This window comes from Octopus bimaculoides, chromosome Z, assembly GCF_046866305.1.
Source record: "Octopus bimaculoides isolate indiv1 chromosome Z, ASM4686630v1, whole genome shotgun sequence".
NCBI classification, from domain to species: Eukaryota; Metazoa; Mollusca; class Cephalopoda; order Octopoda; family Octopodidae; genus Octopus; species Octopus bimaculoides.
Window position 1 is genome coordinate 23,406,901 of NC_142944.1, and position 26,323 is coordinate 23,433,223.

Below are 26,323 nucleotides of genomic sequence, written 5' to 3' on the forward strand. Positions count from 1 at the left end.
TGGTAAGGACTGATCTCAAGGTGTTGAACTTCATGGAGGAAATGACAATAGACTGAGATGTCTGGCGATATGAAGTTCTTGAGAAGATCCGCCCACATCAGCAAAACTGAGTTCTAGAAGCGCTGTGTCCCCCACCCACACTTAAAATTTCTCATGCACACTACCACAACAAACCCAACTACATCTCTTCTCTTCACATTTCCACTTCATGCACTAAACTTACCTCCCACTTCTCTTGGCCCTATGACACTGTATCATTGCTCTCTGCTAGCTTCTGACCTGTGTGTTCTGCACATGCCCTGTCTCAATAGCACACCTGTTTCTGTCTTCATTCCTGATCTCCCACTCTCTGGCTGGGTAACCTCCTCTACAGCAAGGCACCTTTTTCTGACTCTATCTCACTATAACTTTTCCTCATCTGACACAAGATCACCTCCTCCAATGCCTCCTCCTTTCTCAAAATAGTTTTTTTTTTTGTCTTGCAAGTACTTGGTAACCCTGCTTTGTGCCTTTGAAGGTGTGTGGAACAAGAAATCCCTTCCTTGGGAAAATTAGTAAGGGATAGCAACAGGAAAGGCATCTTCAATAACATGGTTGTCTAACCCATGCTAGTAAGAAAAAATGTACATGAAAGAATTAATGTGATATTATTGCTTGATATGACACAAATAGTAGATATTGCAGGATAGGCAACATTGTTGGATATTTTCAAAGAATATTGTATGACGTCAAAAAAAAAAAAATGTCAATATTGTTGGATATGCAATAGAAATTGTGGATGTTGCTTTCCGAAATCTAAAATCAATAACAAATTATTCATCAATGACAAAAACAAAATGGCAAACACTGAAGAGAATTGATAAATTAATGTAGAGTGTTCCTAATCTTTGAAGAATAAAAAAAATCCATTTTATTGATACTATAATATTAAAAAAACCTATAAAACATAAAAATCCTTGTTCAGTGAACATTTTTAGATGAATTGCAATTTATTTCGTTTTTGCATTTGCTTTGCAAGATTCTTGATGTGAAAGCATGTATTGAAACAGGTTTTGTAGTATATTGGGAGAGTCATTATGCCAATGATAAACACACACAGGTTTTATTTTTTTTAAAATTATTTATCAGTTGGTTATTTAATCAATTAACTAATCTATCATTTGATTAATTATTTGGTTAATCAATCAGTTATGTTTGTCAAAGCTCTTTGATCACCATTCATGACCTCATTGGTGACATACCATCTCTCGTCCAGGCCAACAATATCAGAGTTAGTGTATTTACCTCAATAAATGCCATCTTAAATGTAATGCAATCCCACTCTTTTTGAACTTAAAAATCAGATATGGTTTATGTTTTTTGACAGACACCTCAGACCACATCTATAAAAGGGCCACTTGATTGATAAGTCTTAAAACTCTAGCCCACAAGCATGCTATATCCTCTCTGTCTTTTCTATCACTGCTATTACCCCCTGTTCCTCACAGCTGCTTATCTCATACATCCACCACTCAGACAACTCTAACCTGAACATCTCTTTTCACATACCATCATCTTGGTCCATCCTTCCTTCCCAGAACATCATTCCACTGGAATCTTTTCCAAACTCATGTCTTCCTTGCAAGTTTTGAGCTATAACATTAATAGCATCAACGTTGCCAATCTGTCTCAAATGGACTGCAAGGGTGATAGGCACTACCTCTTCTTTCAGAATAAAACGAAAAAAAAAAAACAGTATAATGCTCCCCTTCTAATTTTAACTCTGGTATCGTCTATTAAATTTTTCTCATTATACCCAGTTAAATATAGTAGTTGTTCTTTGTTAACATCTACAAGTTGTTGTTACTAAGATGTCAATATTTCACAATCTCTTTAAAAAAAATATCAGAAACTCAAACAATTACTCTTCACAATTCAATGCTAGTATTACTATTACTTAGTTCATTGATTTAGAGGAATAAAATATAATAAAACTTGTCAGAATTCTATCCCAGGACTGCAAGAGAAGGAAGTAAACATGACAAATTAATCAATGAAATGCTCTTCAAACCAAACATGGAATCTCTACATCAGAGGATGGGTATTTTTTTTAAAGTAGAAGACACATTGAAGTTAATTGCTACCTGACAAGGATGTATTTTTAAAAAATTTCTATAGTAATGAACCTATTGTTTTATCAAATATAATCATTAATACAAACTTCAACCAACTGTAAAAATAAAAAAAGTTGGAGTTTCAGAACAAACAACCCCACTGTAATTATCATCATCATCATCATCATCATGTAACATCTATTTTCCATCTTGGCATGAGGTGGATGGTTTAACAGGAGTTGGTAAGCCATAGGGGATCTATTTCAAAACGGGGGCACCAGTATTTTCTTAACGAAACACTAACGAAACACTTTGAAACTTGGGACACTGGTAGAATGTGTCATATAAAACATCTTTTACTCTTAGTCTTCTTAACAAAAAAACGTACATCGCAAGTTATTCCATGTTAAAGTTGTCGTATTTCTGTAATTTCAACCAATCACTGACGTCTATTCAGCTCAATAGAGTTACTGCTGGGCGGTCATAAAAATGTTATTCCCTGTGACATATTTCATCCGGTTTAATCGTAATTTATACGCATATATTGTTTATATAATAAATTACGCTGTGCGTATCTATGTGTGTAACAATTTTAGAGTTCGGATTCTAGAGTTAGGGTTAGTTTTAGGGTTAGGGTTAGGGTTAACAGTCTAGTTAGGGTTAGGGTTAGGGGATTAATACGATATACACCGTTACAGCGCTAACTGTTTTCAACTGAATAGACGTCAGTGATTAGTAGAAATTATCGAAATAAGACAATTTTTTACATGAAATAAATTCGAATACAAAAATTTTTTTCTGTTCTATAGCACAAAATAGATAAGTATACGAAGTTTGAAAGTCTTTCGGTACCAAAAACACTACATAAAACATAAATGAAAACTGGTGCCCCCGTTTTGAAATAGATCCGCCATAGGACTGCACCAAGTGTTCCTGTCTGATTTGGCATGGTTTCTACAGTTGGACACCCCTCCTAATGCTAACCACTTTACAGAGTGTACTGGATGTTTTCTATGTGAGATGACTAGTGACATTACTGAGTAACTCAAAAGACAAGATCACACAACTGAAAGGGTATAATCTTGAGGGAGGTGGCTTTATGTCAGGTGATGAGTAGTTAAAATATGATAGAGCAAGGTACAAGTGTCTCGTTGTAGAGGAGATACATGACTGTTCCAGTTGGTAACAAGAGAAAAGATGGTGGTGAATATGTGTCAGAGTGTATCCTCAAGTTACAGAAAGATGAATACGAGGGGATGCTGAAAAGTTCCTGGCTTTGGGTAAAAGAAAATACAGGAGGATTAGTTAATAATGATTTTATTCAACATATTCCCCTCTCAGATTCATACGCTTATTGCAGTGCAAAAGAACTCGGAAAGTTGGGCTTCCAACTATACTTTTCATGACACCCTTAAAGCTAGGAACTCTTCAGCATCTCCTCGTATAAGAAAAGTAATACAGAGAGTCGGACAGGAGGAGTTGGTAGACAAGTAAGTTTCCAAGAGTGTAGAAAAAAGTGGCAGATGGATATGGTGATGAACAAAAAATTTGTTTTTCAAAAATTTCTTTGGATTTCTATGTTTTAAATGCCACTGTAATTATTTCAAGTAATTAATTACAGATGTAGATAAAGAAACATAAATAGGGGGTTCTAAAGTTTGCAATTTTTAGGAAATATAGTATTAAATAAAAATTAAATCAACAAAAATGTTCTAGCATAATGATCTTTCCTTCAAAAATGCTACTTCTTTCTTGTGGTCACAATCTGTCACATGGTTTCAGATTCTCTACCTCTCAACCTGCTAGAAACAGCAGTCAAATCTCATTCAATTCACACACACTACCATGTTGAAAATGAGAAGAGTGTTGTGTTGTGTTCTGTTGGGCTGTGATTGTGTAAAGTATGTGTTTTATCGAAGAAACTAACATAAAACAATGTAACAAATGCTGCTGCTGCTGATAACAACAACAACAATAATACTGATTTTAAAATATAAGCCAGACTTCAGGACCTAAATAAAGAATATATACTACGTTGGTTATGGCTGAGAGTAAAATGATTTGGGAATTGACAGAATCCAGTTGCTAAGGTAAGGAAACAGAAGAATAGAAACAAGTTAATAGCTATGAAAGTTGACATTGACACACATACATCATATGGCTTAGATTTCCTCACACAGACTGTTGATATACAAGACTGTTTGAAACCTTGTAGGTTGTAGTAGGAAAGATCAATATCACACACGTTTATTACAGATAGGTTAGCAGCATTATTAGAAGACAAAACCAAAATCAGTCTTTTTTATTCTTTCACTCATTTTTGACACAGAAATATGCAACTGTTTCAAGATCCATTTCTTCAGGATTCCTAATTATGCCAAGACCATTACTTTTGGGTGAATTAATGGCAAATGTAATTTACATGAAAATGTAAAATGACAAGTTCACATTTTATGCTGTATGAGTGCAAATTATGGAGAAAACTATTTAAAAGATAAAATAGCAAATCTATCAGTTTTACTTCTTCCAAAATGTCAAAGTTAAATTCTTAAGCAAAATACAGATTATGATGATTACGGTGGTGGGGATGAGGGGGTGATAACAGAGGTGACAGTACTGGGGGTGGGTGGGAATAGTGACGGTGATGATAGTAGTTGTAGTGACAGTGGTAACTGAAGTGATGGTGGTGATGGTATTTGTGATAATGATGGTAGTGTGGTTTTGATGACAATGTTTGTGGTGGTGGTAACTGCAACAATCATGAAGCTCTAAATAATGATGGTTTCTTAAACTAAAATACTCCTAAAAGAAACAAACATATTTATTAAGAATGACAGGAAATAAATGTGTATTGTTATTGCTGATATGAATTTTAAAAATGCAGACACATGATATCATACTATGAAAAAATGGATGCAAAAAGAAAAAAAAATATTTGAAAAAAAAAAAAAAAGTGAATCCTCCTTGACCATCCCTGACACTTATACAATATTCTTTTTTATTCTAGGCACAAGGCCCGAAATTTTTTTTTTTTTTTTTTGGCAGGGGCAGTCGATTAGATCAACCCTAGTCCACAACTGGTACTTAATTTATTGACCCCGAAAGGCAAAGTCGACCTTGGCAGAATTTGAACTCAGACTTATACAATATTGATGATGAAATGGGAGCACTTCTACAGTCACAAGATCAGCTAGAAATAGCAGCTAAATCTAACAAAATATAGTGTAAATTGTAAATACTAAAATATTTCATTTTTAACAGCTGTGCTCAAAGTAGGTAAAGCTATAAATAATAGCATGTAAATATTGGGTTAAAAATACACTAGTTAGAACAGTTCTCAACTGAGGTCCATCTAAAATTTTCTTGTTAAAATTTATGTGCAATAAATTGCTTATACATCTACAATACACAAAAATTTTTTTTCTTTTATACAATTCCTAATAATATCATTTTCATCATCATTTAATGTCCACCCTCCATGCTAGCATAGGTTAGGCAGTTTGACTGGAGCTGATGAACTGAAGAGCTATTCCAGTCTGATTCGGCATGATTTCTACAGCTTGATGCCCTTCCTAATGCCAACCACTCCAGGAGTGTATTGGGTCCTTTTACGTGCCACTGGCACAGGAGCTATTTACATGACACTGGCACTGACCACAACTATGACTTGTGGGTGGGTGCCATGTAAATGGCACCAGCAGGATGATTTATTTTTTGGCTGTGGAGGTCAAGTACATTAAAATAGGAATCAGAGGGGTCTATAGCAAAAAATTGTTGAGAAACACTGTTAGAAAAAATCAAAGGCTGCTTGTGCCCAATATTTACATGCCATTATTTGTAGCTTTATCAAGGCGGTGAGCTGGTAGAATTGTTGATACCTTGGATGAAATGCTTAGGGGTATTTCGCTTGTCACTATGTTCTGAGTTCAAATTCTCCCGAGATCGACTTTGTGTTTCATCCTTTTGGCATCTATAAATTAAGTACTAGTCAAGTACTGGGGACGATGTAAGTGATTTAACCCCTCCCCACAAATTATGCCTATAGTAGAAAGGATTATTTGTAGCTTTATCTTCTTCAAGTATAAAAGTTAAAAATGAATTACTTCATGTTCTCTCAAGCTCTCTAGATTTTTATCTTGCAAACACTATCATCATCATTTAACATCCGTTTTCCATGCTGGCATGGGTTGGACTGTTTGACTGAGACTGGTAAGCCAGAGAACTGCACCTGGCTTCAGTCATCTGTTTTGAAATGGTTTCTATGACAGGATGTTCTTTGTAATGTCAACCACTTTACAGAGTGTACTGGGTGTTTTTGATACATCACTGACACAAAAATATTTCATCTGTAGAGATGTGGTTCATAGGTAACAAAATTATAATCTCACTTCAATTAGTTGTTCAACATAAATATTCTAAATATAATCAAGATGGTAATTCTAAATGTTTTCCACAGTTATTTTTTCATATCTGGTTTTAATTTCCTTTCCGCAAATACAGAAATGAAACCAAAATAGATACCACTTGTAACCACTGACCCAATAATTGTAATTAATAGTCATATCAAGGAATAAACAGATTGGTAAATGATCACCTCTATAATGATAGGGCTTAACCCTTTAGCGTTTAAACTGACTATGTCTGGCCCAAATATTCTGTTTTATGTTCAAACTAGCTAGATCTGACCTCTCATACCTACCCTACAATGTCATTCTCAAAATAAACAAATCACATCATCAAAATCTCAAAGCTACAAGATGATATAGGATTAATTCAAAACAACGTGAATAAATAACCATTAAATTTGACAGCATAATCTAAATGCTAAAGGGTTAATTCAACTGGATGGCCACCACAACAAGAACTATAATAAGAATGATTTAACCTTATTGCAATATCTTTTAGGTATATTTGTTTAGTTCTTGGTTTAATATATCCAATGTTTTACTTTCACCAACAACTTCAATTAAAATATAAAATGTCAGAAGGTAGTAAATCTTCCCTTGATCTGCTAAAGTCTAAATTATCAGTCTAATTATCACCTCTGTGACATCATCATTGTCATTGTCATTATTTTCATCATAATGTCACAGAAGAGTAATGCTGATCATCATGAGATTGGTGTGGGCTAGACAGTTGTGATGGAGAAAAACACAAGAGTATTATTATAGTATATATATGAGCATCATCTTGAGAATGTATGTACATGTCTTCCTTTCTTTCCTTCCTAACACTGTCTCATATCTTCCATCAACTTCTCCCTCACCTTTGTTTGCTACTTACTACCTTCACCCCTGTTTACCTCTGACCACCACACTCTTACACACACTGCAACATATTCCAGTGTCTACTTTGTCATAGTTCTGATAACTTGATTCTCTTCTTAACACTAACCACCTCGCAGAAGGTACTGGGTGCTTTTATCATGGCACAAACACTAGTGAAGTTGCCATGTAACTCACAGGACTAAAAAATCTCCTTGAACTAAATGGAAGTATAGTAGAGAGAGATATGAGTTTATGAAACATGCCAAGAGACCAAACTACAGCAGAGTGATAGCAACACCATTTGTTATAGAGGAGATACATGGCAATAGCTCATTATATAAGAATGGGTGGAAATAATTGGAGTGGTAACAATTGGAGTGGAGATAAAGATAGTGGTGGTGAGTGTCAGAGGGTATCTTCAAGACACAAGGTGAAGCTGGGGTGTCAAGATAGACGATCAGAGAGGATATGTGAGCAGAGTTTGCAAGTGTGTGTAAATGAGAGATGGTCAGAAGTAAACAGGGGTGAATGTAGTAAGCAGCAAACATGGGTGAGGGGGAAGTTGATGGAAGATATGAGACAGTGTTAGGAAGAAAGGAAAGGAAGACAGGTACATACATTCTCAAAATGATGCTCATATATATATTTATATATACACACACACACTATAATAATACTCTTGTGCTTTTCTCTGTCACAACATATGAATGAGAAAGGAAGGGGTAATGGTAAACTGGTAGTGAGAGTGTGAGTATACGTGTATGTAAAAGGGAGGTGTGTGTGTGTGTGTGTGTGTGTGTGTGTGTGTGTGTGTGTGTGTGTGTGTGTGTGTGTGTGTGTGTGTGTGTGTACAGTGACAGTGGGATGGTGAACATTCAACACTGAAAAGAAAAGAATCAAACAGCATTTCAACTCTGTGGGAGTATATGTGTGTACATGTACAAGAGAAGTATGTGAATGTATGTGTGAATTGGCATTCTTTCAGTTACAAATGATCGATGTCACATCTCAAAAGACAACCACTAGATAACATTGACAAGTGTATTAATTTGATTTACCATCCATATTTATGTATTACTACAATTAGCAATTAGTCGTCAAAAATGACAATATGGGGTCAGCTGGTGTATATATATATATATATATATATATATATATATATATATATATATATATATATAAAAGTTTTACTTTAGAGACAAAATTAATTGCATCTAAATTGCTTGTAGCTGTTGGAACAATATTGATGTTTTTCATTTGACTACATAGAAGTTTTTTTCACTTACACTCAAACACACATAAGTGACAGATAAATAAGTTCAATCTCTTTTCGAAGTACACAGGAGGCAGTACATAAAGTAAGAAAAAAATCCTGATTTAGAAATTTCATTACAGCCACAGTAGAACTAGATCCAATAGTTTAATGTCGCAATTGGAGTAGAGAGAAAATTGTTGTTTTAAAATGAAAAGAGAAATTAGTTGATCAACCTTGAGTGAAGAAGATAGAGACTATACATTTGATTTTATGTGTGCATGTGTGTGTCAAGCAAAGCTACCCACAACCACACTAGATATATCACATCACCCTGCTTACTTCAACACCAACAACATAGAAATATGCAAGGTGATGTGATGTGCCAAGTGTGGTTGCATGCAGCTTTGCTTGACGTACTTCCTTTCAGTTCCTACCACCAGCTAGCTTATATGAAAAGCAAGCCGAGTGCATAAGTCTTATCTGCTGGTGCATAGCCTCTCCATTAGAGTTAGGGTGTGAAAATAAAACCTGGAACCTAACGGCCTTAAAGTAAACCTAGCAAAGACTGAAGTTCTAGTAAGCAGGAAAACAGACAACGCAAGAAGTGCAGTGGAATCACTGGAAATATTAACAGGAAAAGTAAAATCTGTAGCAGACGCACAAGTACAATAAGCACTAAGAATACAAAAGGAATAGATTTTGTCAAATATCCAAGAGGACCCTTAGCTGTAGTAGATACTTTGTTATCTAGGTGACCTAATTTGCAGTGAAGGAGGATGTACTGGAAGTATAGTTGCTAAAATAAGAATAGGATGGAGAAAGTTCCAAGAGTTTTTACTTCTGTTGCCAATAAAAGTTCACTTTCTCAGAGTGAAAGGCAGACTGCCTAATGCTTGTGTACAAACAGCAGTACTATATGGTAGTGAGATGTGAGCCCTAAATGCAAAGGACATGTGAAAACTAGAAAAGAATGAAACTAGAATGTTCCCATGGACGTGCAATGTCATGTATTTATGACAAAGTAAAATATGTTAGGAGAAAAACTGGACATAAGAGGAATCAGAAGTAGCGTAAAAGAGTGAAAACCACAATGGTTTGATCATGTGATGCAGATTAATGAGAATAGTTGTATAATGGAGTGCCAATCATCAAATGTAGATAAAACTATAGAAGAGTTCCAGGGAAAAATGTAATGAAGTAGTGAAGACTGATCTTAAGATTTTTAACTTCACAGAAATGATAAAGGACTAAGATGATTGGAAAGTTGCAGGGCTCAAGACTAGTCTTGTGGTCCTAAAAGCATTATGTTTATATTTATAAGCCACAATGCACTATCCCTGCACCCAATCTGTCCCTGTCAAGCCTTTCTTGTTTCTCATCTTCCTAACATCTATTCCTCCACCACTCCTCTAACAATGGCATGATTCAGCTCTTGTAAGCATGACTGCAGAAGTGCATGAATTTTACTCATATTTGTGCTACTAGTTACCTCCCCCTCTCCTTGAAAACATTTCCTTTAACTTCCATCCATCATTTCAAAATTATCCTTTCCACCAATCATCCCTTTCTATGCCTCAAGTTATCCCTCCCTCCTACATTGAGCAATATTTTATGACAGTCATATTTCATCTTTAACACCCTTTCATATCTGATATCATTCTCAACACTCCCTCATATCTGCCATCAACAACTTACCCCACATCTTAACCCCTCCACTCACTACACCTAACCTTACATACCTCTAGCATCTATCTTTGTACATTTCTCCCCCTTCCACCATTCTCCCACCTCATGCATAATCTCTTTATCTACAGACTTATTATACTGCTGCTCTCTATCCCTCCTCTATTGCCACTTATAACCTCTTCCTCCTCCTTCCTGAGCTACTTCTTTTACCTCCCCCCCTTCCCAAACTGATATTTATCATTGATCACACCTCTAACCTAGTTTCATTCATTACATTCACTTCTCCTCCCATCTCTAACCATTTGTCACTCTTCACTCACACTCAATGAACTTATCCACACCACTCTCCAATGTTTTTTTTTTTATTATCTGTATACTCTCTTCTACTTATCTTTTTGTATTTTAAAGTACATTCAGACACCTCATCACCATCATCATTGTCTCCTTTCCAGCTACTCCCCACCCACCCTTAAATAATGTGGGACAGCCATCCTATATCTCCTCTATGACAACACATCTCTACCTGTTCCTCTTATCATACTTTAGTCTCTCAACACCTGACACAAAGCCATCTCCTCCTTTATTACAAATCTATTCACTTAAGGGAGCTTCTCCTTTGTCTTGTAACTTAAGTGACAATCTCAGTAGTGCCTGCGTTGTGAAAAAAAAAGTACCCAGTACACTGTATAAAATGGTTGGCATTAGGAAGGACATCTAGCCATAGAAACCAGACGTTAAAGTTTGGTGTAGTGTTGTTTGTTGGATCTTTTCAAATCTTCCAACCCAAGCCAGTATGGAAGCCAGACATTAAAAGATAATGAAGTTAAATATCCATACATATATGCATGCATACATATAGTGATACATACATGCACACCCATATACACATAAACACACACATATATACAGGCAAACACATGTTGACCTACATATACAGATATATACATATATTTTCAGAAGTCAAACACATACAGTAGTAAACAAATGCACGGAAAGATATAATGAATGCACAGATGAACAGAGAACAAACACAGAAGGTCACTATTTTCTCATCAGTTACTGGCCAAGGTGTCGAGCACAGCCCCAACATGGTGACACTGGATAAAATGGTTGGTGTCAGGGCATCCAGCCATGGAAACCAAGCCAAAAATGAAAGTTTGAAGTGAAAGGTTGTCCTGTAGTCTACACAGAAGTATGTTAACAACCATTCCAAACTATGCCTGAATGGAAAACAGACTAAAACAATAATAATGATGAAGGTGGTGGTGTATGTAATAGTATTGATGATAATGGTGGTGGTGATGATGAGGATATGTGATTATTTGATATGGAGATAACAAAGAGGTGGGGGTCTTTTGTTGCATCAGGGGCATGACAATGTCTCTAATGCTGGCACCTTGACAAAATGCACCCAGCACAGTCCAAGGAAGTTGGTGATAAGGGCATCCAGCCATAGCAACCAAGCTAAAAATGGAATATATGAATGAGGTATGATCTTCCTTCCCATTTAGTGACTATGATAATCCATTCAACGCATACTTTCAGAGAAAGCAGTGGATAAATGGTATGGGTGAATGAAGGACGGCAATACCAAATATGATTTAACTGATGAGTAAGCTAGGAGTGAACAGTAAAACATGTCCCTGTTTTTAAGCAGTTTTGGGAAGATATATTAAGCCCATATGAAAGATAATAATAATAAAAAAGTGAATGCCCTCATTTCTACACACACACGCACACACACATATATATATCTATATATATAAAAATGAGAATGTGTGTCTGTCTGTCTGTCTGTGTGAATCCCTAAAACTCGAGAACTACGCAACCAATTTCATTCAAATTTTACACATGCCTTACTTAGGGTTCCAGTTGTGTTTTAGTCAAAAAAAATGTTTAACTTCTTACAGAGTTCGAGCACACGGCAACATAATATCTCTTCCACTATTTAAGTATTACGTGTCAAAAGTGAAACAAAACACTCATGTCAAATACTTTCACTTTAAAAATGAAACTATTCCACTAACTGAAACAATCACATTTCGATACTGTAATGACAGATACTTTCACAGAGAGAGAAAGAGAGAGAGAGAGATGTATATGTATACATATACATGTATATGTACACCATTTCGATACTGTAATGACAGAGAGAGAGAAAGAGAGAGAGAGATGTATATGTATACATATAGATGTATATGTACACGTATATGTGTGTATATATATATATATATATATATATATATATAGATCTATATGCATACATGTATATGTATACATATGTGTAGATGTATATATATATATATATAGATGTACATGTAATATGTACACATATATACATATAGACATGCATACAGATATCTATACATATTTACACCCATCACACACACATACACATGCACACAAACACACACATTAGTCATTTGTTTTCTTATCCAAAACTACGTCAAAAGTACTGAATGGATCTTTATGAAATTTGGAAATTATATTCTATGCATAACGGCCATAACTCCCATGAAAATTCATATATTTTTGATGTTGATGAAATTTTAACCCGAACCTAACAGATGAGCATTATTTGTAATTCAACGGTACAACAGTGTAAGACTACCCTTTCAGATATACTTACATTGTGATTTCTGCAATGTGGTGCATAAATTGTCAAGTAAATGAGACGCATCTTTGCCTCCACTGATTCACTTGCAAAGTGTTGAGTAAAATTATTTCGTTGCAGACCTCCGGCCATTTTGTTCTGTTGTTAATTCTGTAGATGACCTCAAACACAAAGTCTTTCCCAACTTTAAACAAAACTACCAAAATCACAATTGGCTATGTGAAAGAGCAATATTAGCTCCAAAAAACGTAGCTGTTACAAAAATTAATCAACACCTGATGCATTCTCTTCCCGGCAATCTTCAAACTTACAAGTCTGTTGATACAGTTCCAGATACAAATGAAGTGGTGAACTATCCACCTGAATTTCTCAATTCGTTGGAGCCTCCAGGACTACCTCCCCACATATTATCACTTAAAGTTGGAACGCCTGTTATGCTGCTCCGCAATCTGGAACCACCAAGACTTTGCAATGGAACACGACTCGTGATAAAGAAAATGATGTCACATGTTATCGAGGCTACCATTCTTTCTGGATGTGCAAAAGGGGATGACGTCTTTATTCCAAGAATTCCTCTTACTCCATCAGGAGCAGACATTCCTTTTACATTCAGAAGACTACAATTCCCCCTTCGTGTGACTTTTGCCATGTCCATAAACAAATCTCAGGGTCAAACACTGTCTGTAGCTGGTCTTCTCTTGGAAGAGCCCTGCTTCTCACATGGACAACTGTATGTTGGCTGCTCAAGAGTGGGCAGCAGCAAAAAACCTATTTGTATATGCTCCACAAGGGAAAACAAGGAACATAGTTTACAATGAGGTGTTATAATCACAACAGCAAGAAAGTATGTACATGATCACCTTCTTTTACGAAACTTCATTGACTTTCATATATTTATATTGATATACATATATATACGTGTGTTTGGGTGCGTGTGTGTATATACATCTCTATATATAAAGATGATGCGTAGTCTAGATGGCGTTTTTAGATTTCATTATTCTCTTTAACCCGGGCAACGCCGGGTATTTCTGCTAGTATATTTATATATATGTATCATCAGTGTCATCAGTTAGCATCCATTTTCCATGTTGGCATGAGTTGTATGGTTTGACAGGATCCAGTGATCCATAAAGCTGTGTCTTGCTCCAGTGTCAGCTTCAACATGATTTCTGCAGCTGGATGCCCTTCCCTAATGCTTTATAGAGTGTACTGAATATATTTTCATGCCAGTAACACAAGTGAAATTGCCAAGTAACTTACAAGACAGGAAAATAACAAGGAAGATTTTTTAAAATGAAAATAACTAACCCACCAGCTAAGTGAGGGGAATATTTGAGAGTGGGGAGAAGTGGCCTTATGCTATGTGATGGGGAATTAAATTATGATAGAGTACATGTGTCTTGATATAGTGAAGATACATAGATGGCAACATATGAGATATTTAAATATATTCTTTAAGAATAAAGTGTACTAGATTTCAGATAGAGGCTCTTAATATGAGAAATGTCTAAAGACATTAAAGGTATTTAGAGATTCAATTAGAGTGATTATTATAATAGAAAGTAAAAGCAGGAGAAATTACATCATAAGAATCACAGTAGGGATACGTCCATAATATAAATAATATTGTATTAATAAATAAATATATAAAGTATAACTATGATCATTTAAAAATATTTGAGAGATCTTACAATTGTTTCATGAAAGTATTACCTTTCAAAATGAAATCCAAAATTGATAAGCATTATTAGGAAGTATATCCACATGTCAGAGAAAAGGATGAATTTCAGTGTAGTCAATTGACTGATAGAGATGCCATTTAAAATTGTATGATAAAGGTGTTGTTTAAAAAGTTATTGGTATAAACTTGGACTAAAAATTTTGAAAAAATAATATAAATCCATGGTAAAATCCTTTGTAATATTCTGTAATGGCTGTGTGTAGATAGAAGCCCCATAATTCCTTTTCTCTTCAGTATGTAATCCATAAGAATAAAGTTTTCTTTATTACCCACAAGGGGTCAACATAGAGGGGGCAATACAAGGTGGGAACAAAAAACGAATGTAAGGTATGAATAAAATAATGGATGAAAATGAAATGAAGCTGTTCGGCCCCATCTTGTGAGTTTTCCTTTGGTCTTTATGGGCAGTGGAGGACAGTCCACTCTAATGTGGCCTTCAGGCCACATTTGTAGCATTGCGGTGTCCTGCCATCCATTCTGACCCTGAGTGTCACATCTTTTATGGTGATGGTCTCTCCTCTATGCTTTCAAGGTCTTCTGGGACCACCTGGATTATCACGGCCAAGCTCTGCCCTTGCCAGTTCTTGTGTGCCATTCTTATGGCTTGGAGGGCCACTATCTTTTCTTCGTTACCCAGCAGTACGGCAGCTACTAGCCAGGCTACATCGATCTCAGTGGGTATAACCTCTACCCTAACCCTGGATGCACGCCTCCCAAGGTATATGGGTAGAAGTACCACTTTTTCCATCTTTAAGGGTGTTGCTAAGTGTAGCCTGGCAGTAGCTATCTCACGGAACCACACCTCCACCGTTCCAAACTTCTTTCCTTATACTTTATATATTTATTTATTAATACAATATTATTCATATTATGGATGTATTTCTACTGTTATTTTTATGATGTAATTCTTCCTACTTTTACTTTCTAATATATATATATATATATATATATATATATAATATATATATATATATATATATATATATATATATATATACAGACATACAAAATGAGCTGCATATTTATTGAAATTAAAACCTGGCAGATTTATAACTTCAGTGAACAAACTGTGTAAGTGCCAATGTACAAAACTATCAGACTCTGTTGCTTCTGCTAAATATTAATATATATATATATATATATATATATATATATATACATATATAAATATCGTACAGTGAGAATGAGTGCTCAGTATCGCATTGGTGGGCAAAGATTCTTGATTCATGTACTAAGGCTACCATTGGTTTCATGTCAACAAATATCTCAATTTTTCTATGTGATCGGCTTGAAGAATTGAGATATTTCAAAGTGTGTGTATGTGTATATGTATGTGTATATATATATATATATGTATATAATATATGAGTGAGTGGACAAACAAAAGAAAGAGGCACTCAACACATTTAGTAGGAGTTATATATATTATTACTTAAAGTAGTTTGATTCAGCCCAATGAAACAAAGCTTTTTAGTAGAAAGTGGGTTATACATCTTTAGATGTATACCTGACTTTCCTACTATAAAATTAGAATATAACGGAACGCTGAACTCCAGACCATCAACTTAAACAACACTTTATTTAGGTGGTAAACATATACATCTTTAGCTCTTGTTGTTACAGCTTCTGTGTGAGTGAGCATAGTTGTTGGGACGTTGTTCTGTAGATGTGAGCGAGCTGTCGAGTGTAAGTCCGAAAGATGTAGAGAGACAGCAAAATCACGTCCATGCTCTATTGCTGGCCAGCAAGAAAGAGAATGAATTGAGCGGGAACGCTTGGTTGTTTATTTCTACGCATGCGTGAGACTACGCATGCGCACGGCGTTACTACAGGGCTCCCTCGCCAGTGCGAGAAACGCACGATAAATGAAATCTGTTAGAACGCCTGAGGCAGGATGGCCACTGAAAAACCACCCACAAGATGTAGCACAAAACACACACAAAAAAAATTAAAGAAATGAATGTGCACTTGTGAAATACATGCATGCAATGTATAAATGAAATGACAATGACAAAACAACCGTGATGACAACTGTCCAGGAAACTGGAATCACGCGATGTAAAAGTCTGATTGTTTGTTTTCCCTGAAAGGAAAGAAAATGTATGAGTGCACAAGTGTGTGTGTGAGAAAAAAAACACAGAACAAGTGAAAGTGTCTGTAGTATAGACTGCGAAAAGTCCCAAAACACCAAGATAGAGAAAACCAGTTTGTATTAAAATTCCACAAGGAAAATATGGTCTGTTGACATTGTGGTAGACAGTACATTGATGAAGACGTCGGCGCAGGAACTGCTATAGCTGTGTTCTGTATGTGTGGTGGTAATGATGTTGACAGTGGTAATGATGTTGACAGTGGTAATGATGTTGACAGTGGTAATGATCTGTTGAAACTTGGCGACGTCGGGGGGAATGCTTGTAGTTGGTAGTAGTAATTGTTGTCGTCACGGTGGTAATCTTGGTTGAACAAAGCTGGTGGCGAAAAGGCTGTTCGTTGATGAGTGTTTGAAGAGGTACGCTTTTACAGACGATCGACAGACAAATCTCTGTACGACCATTAGCGAAAACCTCAAAGAAATATTTTCTTAACCCAAGATGAAAAAACGACCGTGCGAACTCAAAAAGGAGAAATGGTGACGAATGGAAAAACAGAGGACTCTTTTTATTTAAACGTGTCACACGGTCGAACACCAAAATATATATCAAAGATGATATACAAGTAATTACGTTATACTACGAACATTAGTGAATTCGTAAATACCAGTAATGAGACGATAGAAAAGACAACCGTATGAAATGAATAACAAGAGTTATTGTGTGGCATAAAAGATGTATGTGTATGTGAGAGTGTGAATGCGACATATAAGAACATGATAAAAAGCAGGCCGTCTATATGTATGTGAGATATCACAGCAGAAAGAAAGTCAGTACACGAGAGTTTTATACCAAGTTTTTTTTTTTGAGTACACAATTGGAAAGTCGCAGGCTGTAATTCTTGTCTGTTTTTCGTGAGTGGAAAAATCCACTCTAACAGAGGCGAGAATAAAAACCGCGCTTGTTGAGTTGTGTTGACTATGGTTGGAGATGTTGGTAATATGTAGTTCAGTCTCCATGGCCGTATTTGTTCTTTAGTCAGGTTCACCAGTTATAAGTTGGTAGTCCAGAATTCATGCTGCGTTTTTTCTTCGTCGGGGGTCACCACTTTAGTAGAAAGTGGGTTATACATCTTTAGATGTATACCTGACTTTCCTACTATAAAATTAGAATATAATGGAATGCTGAACTCCAGACCATCAACTTAAACAACACTTTATTTAGGTGGTAAACATATACATCTTTAGCTCTTGTTGTTACAGTTTCTGTGTGAGTGAGCATAGTTGTTGGGACGTTTTTCTGTAGATGTGAGCGAGCTGTCGAGTGTAAGTCCGAAAGATGAAGAGAGACAGCAAAATCACGTCCATGCTCTATTGCTGGCCAGCAAGAAAGAGAATGAATTGAGCGGGAACGCTTGGTTGTTTATTTCTATGCATGCGTGAGACTACGCATGCGCACGGCGTTACTACAGCTTCATAGGCTTGTCACAGGAACCTAGTTTGTCATGCTCAGATGGCTAAATGGAGCCAAGTTAGGTTCCTGATACAATCCTGCAGAACTTCAAGCTGCATGGGGCCAAATCAATCTGTTTATATATATTTCTTTCCTGTCCTCAGCTCTTGGTGGAGCCAGTGGACAACCATTATGATATATAAGTATTTTTAAAATTGAGTCCATCCTTCTCTTGTTCTGAGCACAAACAATTTCAGTGAGAAAGTGAGAAAGAGAGAACCCACTCCAGAAGGGCTTGGAATAGAGAGGCCTATGCTATTCTGAACCTGGTCCAGAAGTATCTAGTCCAGAAGAGTCCAAGTTCAGAAGGGTTCAAGTTCAGAAGAGCTTGGAGCTAAAGCACAAGTTGTTTCAGTAATATATGAAATAAAGCACCCTTAAGACCTAGTTAATATTTCTAGTTTCAAGTTAAAAAGTTAAGGGCTGGCATTCCTCATGGAGTGGACACCAATCCAATCACACAAGATACACAGGTAACTGCCTCAGGTTATAACAAATTCCTCACATTTTTGTGAACTGGTGTAATAAAGAACTGTCCTGCTTATCAGGCACAATAGAAAAGAATTCCTGCAGGAGATTTGAATATAAGGCCCACAAGCAAATAAGTGGATATCTGATTTATTATAATTTATGAAGTAACAAGGAACTGAAAACAATTGTACAGAATTTAGAGTTAATCTTTAAGTGTACAAACAGAGAAGGGAGAGACTGTTAAATAATTTGACCGGTCTAAATAAAAATGTACATTATCTATCAATATAAACGATATGAGATGACTCTGGGATTTGTTATTTTGTTGTTCTTTTTTTTTTGTAATACTATGTTAGATAATTGTTAAAATAGTGATAAATTATCTCATCATAAGATTCCTAGATTAGAATAAGAACTCAAAGAGAGAGAAAGACAGAGGTGGAGAACAAGTAATGAAGATTTTTGGCAAGATTCCTAGTAAGTAGAACACATTCTTGCTGTACTCTGACAACCATTGTTATTTTGGTAGACATTCTAGATAACCGCCAAATCTTAATATCTTCCAAGTAATGAGTAACAACGTCAAACACAATAGATTTGTCTACAGAAAACCAATTGTATATACATAGGTCAAACACATAAGGTATATAAAGAAAGAAAATTATGATGCCAAATAAGTATGGTCTGACGTTGGGCCATTTTGACTCGAATGTAACTGTCAAAAAGCTTGTGCTTAGAACTTTATGAACATAGACATAAAGAAAAGTTGGTGCTAACATAATATGATGAGCTATGAAATTTAAATTATACTCCAAGTGATGAGGAACAATCTTTAACTTAATGATGAATTTTAAGCAGCAAATGGAAACAAGCTTACAATTTAATTTATTGGAAAGATATTAAAAATAGAATGTAGTTAGGGAGGAGGGTGGATCATATCTTATTAGTACTGTGATAATTCTAGGTATGTTTTTTAATCAATTAAAATTTCTTGGTTCACTACACTGTTAGCTTTTTACGCAGCAAGCACACCTGAGCATTCCCTACCTCTAGTCAGCAATTCCATTCTATGTTGTTGGCCATTTCTTAAACACTGTACACACTGTTCCAATTTGTTTTGAATTATATATACATACATACATACATATATATATATGTATATACACACACACACACACACACACACACACACATATGCACACACATATATCACTGGATCTCACAAGTTTATCATCATTTTATATCATGTCATGTGTAACTGAACATTTCAAAATCAATCAAGAATCAGACATAACAATATAAATTCCAGGATTTTCTTTTGTACAAATTCCTAAATTATCTTATGATTCAAACAAATAAGAAAGTGTATTCATATATAGCATTGTGATTAAAGCATTAAAATATAGAATACATACCTGCAGGTTAATAGTAAGCCATCTATTATCCAAACGAGCTTGGGCATGTAGATAAATCTCCGATGCCCAACTCATTTTTATGATGACTGGATCTGATTTGGAATTTTTCAATAATCCTACAATGAAGAATTTAAAAAAATTATAGACATAATATACATTCATATAAGTACATATAAGTGTATATGTGTGTGAGAGAGAGGGAAAGAGGGACAAGAACATTGCATGCATGCACACACACACACACTCACACACATATATATATATATTGGATAGATACTATCCCTTAGTGGGTTGAACCTCCAACCCCTAACTCTCTCACGTTATATTATATATATATACACACACACACACACATTTACATAAGTACACAAACACAACACAGTGTCTCTGCAAACACTTACAAAGATGGATGCTCAGTTGTTGATGAGACCCAAAACTAGATTGAATTTGGTCCAGATGATACCCCTATTTTCTAACCACAGAGAGATTGTATAAAAGACATTTATTTGCAAGTGTCTTGTGCATTAAACCACCTTAACTTGAAATTTGATGGAAGGTTATTGATTTTAATCATTTTATTCCTTTTGTTACCATATTTCTATTGTAATATATAATCTTTGTGTCAATTAATTTTGAAAATGATGACAAATTCAGTAAAATAACTTAGTCATTATTAATTTAGCATTTAACATGAAATTTTGATAGAAAGTTTTAATTTAGATCACTTTAACTCTTTTGTAACAATATTTCTGTTGACATGCTCTACCTTTGTTTCAATTAATTTTGAAAATAATGGAGAATTTAATAAAATAATTGTTAGTATTAAGCATGTGTTTAGAACATAGATTAACATGAAATTTTTATGCTAGATTTCAATTTAGGTCAATTTATTGCTCTGAGTGTGTATCCTAGAACGAGGGCAGGTTAATACCAAAAGGCTTAATGAACTATAGAATAAGTCTACATTTTAGTGTCTACTTTTTTCATACTCAAATTAGTTTGACGAAATTCATTAAGGCAGTTTTTCTACAACTGGACACCCTTCTTGTTGCTAACCCATACCTGTTTCCAAGCAGAGTAATATTTCCTCATTGCCAGCCAGACATGTTTTCACTGTAGATTGGAAATGGACAGTGAAATTTGCTTACAACCATCATGCAATATCAAGACAAGGACACACACACGACAAGATTCTTTCAGTTTTTGTCTACCAAATTAACTCACAAGTCTTTGAGTGGTCCAGGGCTATAGCAGAAAACATGAGGTTCCACACAGTGGGATTAAACCCAAAATCATGTGACTGCAAAGCAAAATTCTCAAGCCACACAAAGTATGCCTTTCATCATCATCAAAGTCATTCATTTAACTTCCACATTTCCATGCTTGCAGGGGTCAACTGCAATTTGCTAAAGCAGATTTTCTATGACCAGATGCACTTCCTGTCTCCAACCATCACCTATTTCCCATGGCTGGACATTTTTCTCAGAAGACTGGAAATGAACATCATTTGTATGAATGGTAATGCTCATTTACAACCACCACAAGATGTCTAGACAAAGGTACACACACCACACACATACAACAAACTTTTTCCAGTTTCTGTCAACCAAATCCCTCACAAGGAATTGGTTGGCTCTAAGCTATAATAGAGAACACTTGCCCAAAATGCCACACAGTTGGATTAAACCCAAGACCACATGGTTGAGAAGCAACCACACAATCACATCTGCACCTATATAAATGACACCATAAATAAAAGGGGTTCAAAAACTGGTGCTAAAAGACATGGAATGGTTCAATAGAGTGAATAATCGAACACTCTCCCTTAATTCTTCACAGCATTCAGATTATTGTCAAATGTGATGCTTATTTATTCACAGCGTTTTAAAGTAATCATGTATTATCTTGATACTTCAAGATTTCGATGATGTAATTGTTCATTCTTAGAATGATATTGTAGGGTAGGTGTGAGAGACCAGATGTAGTCAGTTTGAACATAAAATATGTAGAATATTAGGACCTGATATGGCCAGTTTAAATGCTAAAGGGTGAAATGGAGATTGCTGTGATTCTAATTGCAAAAATACAGAATAAAATAGAAAAAAATACATAAAAACAAAAATACTGAAATATTGTAAATTATTTGAATTAGGGGTTGGGTGAGGAGACAAATGAAAATATTATGATATGAATGAATTAACTTTGGATAATTAACTGAATGTTCTAGAATTTTAAAAAAATTATTTAAAAGCCATATCTTGTTTGGTAATTTTTCATAAAGGTTGCATTGGGTTTACAATTAATAGCTTTCAAGTAACTATTATCAAAATATAATATCATTAATAATTTTGTTTAACCAAATGAAATGTTTTTCTTTTTGCCTCTCAAGCACATGATTTCAGGTTCAATCCCACTGCATAATACCTTGGGCAAGTGTCATTTACAATAACACTCAACCACTCAACACCTTGTGAGCGGATCTGGTGGTAGACAGAAACTGAAAGAAGCTGGCTGTGTATACATGTGTGTGTGTGCCTGCCTTTCCCCCACCACTGCTTCACAACCGTTGTTAGTTTATTTATATCCTAAGTAGTACCTTAATAGTTCAGCATAAATGACTGGAAGAATAAATGTCAAACTGAAAAGAAAAAAAAGTACTGGGAACAATTTGTTTGACTAAAACCCTTCAAATCAGTGCCCCAGCATGGCTGCAGTTCAGTGACTGAAACAAGATAAAAAGTAAAATAAAACTAAAACATAATCAATAAGCTAATTTTACTCGTACACTACACTTTCAGATCCTCGGGGGAAATAAAGGAAAAATATATGTTAGTTACTCAAACTATACAACCCTGAATCATCATATATAAATCCCTCAAGAAAGAATTTAGATAGATAATGTATTTGACATCTTGAAAATAGCAGCCAATTCTCCCTCAAATTACACTCTATCATCCTCCAAAGCAGAGGGGTACATTACATAAGGTAGTTGCTGCAAAGGAATGATCAACGCGATAACACCTTTGATCATAGATCTACTCTATTTAAGGGTGACAGGCAGTTAATCAATGACAAAATCAAATAAAACGAGGTGCTGTAATTTAAAAGAAGTCTTGCATAACAGAGCCAACATTGATGGTTTTCTCCTGAGGCATAACAGATAGCCTATAATTGAACTGGATGTTAGTTTAACATGTATACAAAGTTCCATCAAGATTGGTTCACTGGTGTAGGCAACAAGATGGTAACAGACAGATTGACAGACTGAAATTGTCATTTATGTATAAGATGTATGTGTGTGTGTGTGTATATATATATATATATATATATATATACACATACATACATACACACACACACACATATATATATACACACACATGCGTTCACTAAAGATTGGTTCTCAGTACTCCCTTATTCATCATAGTCCTCCAGGCCATAACAGAAGAATTTAAGACTGGCTGCTCTTGGGAGCTTCTCTATGCTGATGACCTTGTTCTTATAACTGAATCACTACCAGGACTAAGAAGAAATTTCAGATGTGGAACCAAAATCTGGTTCCAAGGCCTTAGAATCAATTTGGCAAAGATCAAAGTCCTAATAAGTAGGCAAACAAACAAATCGCAAATTCCTTGAAGGAGAAATACGTAGTCCCCATTATTCTCTTTATATCGTCAAATTATCTGAATGAAGAACCTTCCAAGTTGTCAATTTCACTTACACAGGTACCACTTGACAATTGTATGGGACAACTGATTATTGGTGTACCATGCAACATGTCCAGCCCATCTGAGTTTGTCCAGGAGTGGCTATTGTCAGGAAGGGCATCCAGCCATAAAAACCATGCCAAAGAAGATACAGAAGCATGGCACAGGCTCCTGCCTAGCCAGCTACTGTCAAGCCTTCCAACCCATGCCACCATGGAAGGATGTTGAATGATGATGATACATATACATACATACACACATATATATACATATACATTTGCTTACATATTTATATATATATATATATATATATATGTATATATAAAAGGCAGGATGTGTGTGTGTATGTGAATGTAATTTATGCACGTCCACAAATTAGCATGCATGTCGCTCCAATTTTATGAGGACATTCATCATGACCCTATCTGCATTTTCGTCAACTTTTTCTCTCAGAGGCACCTACGTATAGCTGTAAAAATCGATTTTCAACCATAACTTTTACTAATTTTGAAGTTTGCTAACATGGCAAAGTCAAAGTGTGCGTATGCGCGTGAAGGAAAGAGAGAAATAGTGTGTTTGTGAGAGGGGGAGATACAGATTGTTTGCCAGCATCTAACAAAAAAAACAGTAAAGAAAAAGTGGGAGAGGGAGACAGAAAGCGTCTAATGAAAGAAAAAGTGGGATAGGGGAATAAGGAAGACAGTGTCAGCGTTCATGAAAAATGAAAATGTAAAATGCTTTTTTTTTCTTAAACATGAGATATAGTTTCAAATATAAGATGTTTTTGAAAGACACTATATTTTATAATGAGATTATATATACTTTCTCACACAACAATTAAAATACTTATTTTAAATTGTTCATCTGCCTCCCCCTCTCACTCTCACACACATGCACATATACTACTTTGGGAGCGAAAAAGTTTTGTTTATATTTCACAACAATGAAACAAAGAGGTATGTAACAATTTGTCAGTGAATTACACAATATAAATGGGTAAAATTTCTAAGGCTTCCACCCACCCCAACCCGTTTTTCGGACCACAAAAAGGGTTTGGTAATTTTTCAGATTAACACCCGCACGATTTCCACTAGGGTGTTAGAGTTGGGGTTTTAGGTTTAGGTTTAAGGTTAGTGTTAGGGTTAGGATTAGGGTTGGTGTTAGGGTCAGGGTTAGGGTTTTATGGTTAGGGTTAGAGTTAACCTAGAAGGGACAGGCCCCTTATTTTTTGGTTATTTGTTGGTAAGTTTTCCTAAGTTACTCCTCAATGATCCCCAATGCAAACCTTCAGATCAACCTTTTCCTATGCAGATCTCTAATGCAACTTTAAAAAAAAACAGTCAATGAGTGGAAATAACCAATAAACTGATTCCTTATGGGATTTCCCAATCAAATTGCCAGCAAACCATTTTCAGCCAAACCAATTTCAACGGATTTCGCTCAAATCTGATGTCGATATTACTTATTTTGGTTTGAAATAAAGCACTTGATCACTTAATAATCCTAGCCTAATCCCGGGCTATACTGCTAGTATATATATATATATATATATATATATATATACTAGACTACCCGTGACCTGTTGGGTCTCCATGAAAGTCTGAGTTTCCCAGCAATGGAGTTTTGTTTCGTGGGATTTTTTTTCTTTTGCATTTCACATGCTTTCAACAAATGTGACATCGAGATCATGCATAAACAGCTTCTAGCTCCAGAAAAGGAAGATTTGGCTGCTATTTCTTGCATGCCCTGCTACGACGTAACAGGTATTTTGGGTCCTTTATTGCAAATTGCTGTTACGTGGTAGCAGGGCATTCTAGAAATAGCAGCCAAATCTTGCACTTTTTTCATGTGCTTTCACACCATTTCAAACCATGAGTTGTCTTAATTTTGGCAAGTCTTTTGCATCTGTGTTGCCATTTTGCTTATATGACGCCCAACAAAAATACAAAATAATCATATTAACCTTCCCCCGCCACACTTGACTTCCCAGTCTTATTTCCTTTCTCCACATTTTGAACCACTCTTCCTATCTGGCATACATTACATATCTCTTTCACCTACGTGTGTGTGTGTGTGTGTATGTGTGTGTCTATCTATCTATATTTTTCTCAAAGTAAGTAATGTATTGATATTATCATTGCATGTACAATGAAAGTTTTATAACTTTCATACCTTCTCTAAATACTCTTGATTTTTCATCCTTTCCTTTTCTTACAAACAATCTCTTTCATTCCTTTTCCTGTCTATATCAAATTTACCTCTCCTAAATATAACTATATAGCTCCTCTACAAAAAGAACCTGCTTATCCCTCCTTCTTCCATAAAGCCGATCCAAGTTTTGTAGTCTTGTGAGCTGCATGGCAACTTCACTAAAGCAGAGGGTTCAAAAAAAAAAAAAAACATCCACTACATGCTATTAAGTGGTTGGTGATAAAGAGGACATCCAGTCATAGAAATCATACCTAAATA

General features: G+C 35.4%; 1 protein-coding gene across 1 annotated transcript in view; it reads right to left on the reverse strand.

The window, feature by feature from the left end:
* The window catches only part of LOC149132173 (putative E3 ubiquitin-protein ligase HERC2), a 56,004-nt gene that overhangs the window by 21,168 nt on the left and 8,513 nt on the right, over positions 1-26,323 (reverse strand). Inside the window, exon 2 of the mRNA XM_089364971.1 lies at positions 20,148-20,263. Coding sequence (XP_089221097.1) covers positions 20,148-20,222 — 75 coding nt within the window. The 5' untranslated portion in view covers positions 20,223-20,263. The remainder of the gene's footprint in view (positions 1-20,147; positions 20,264-26,323) is intronic.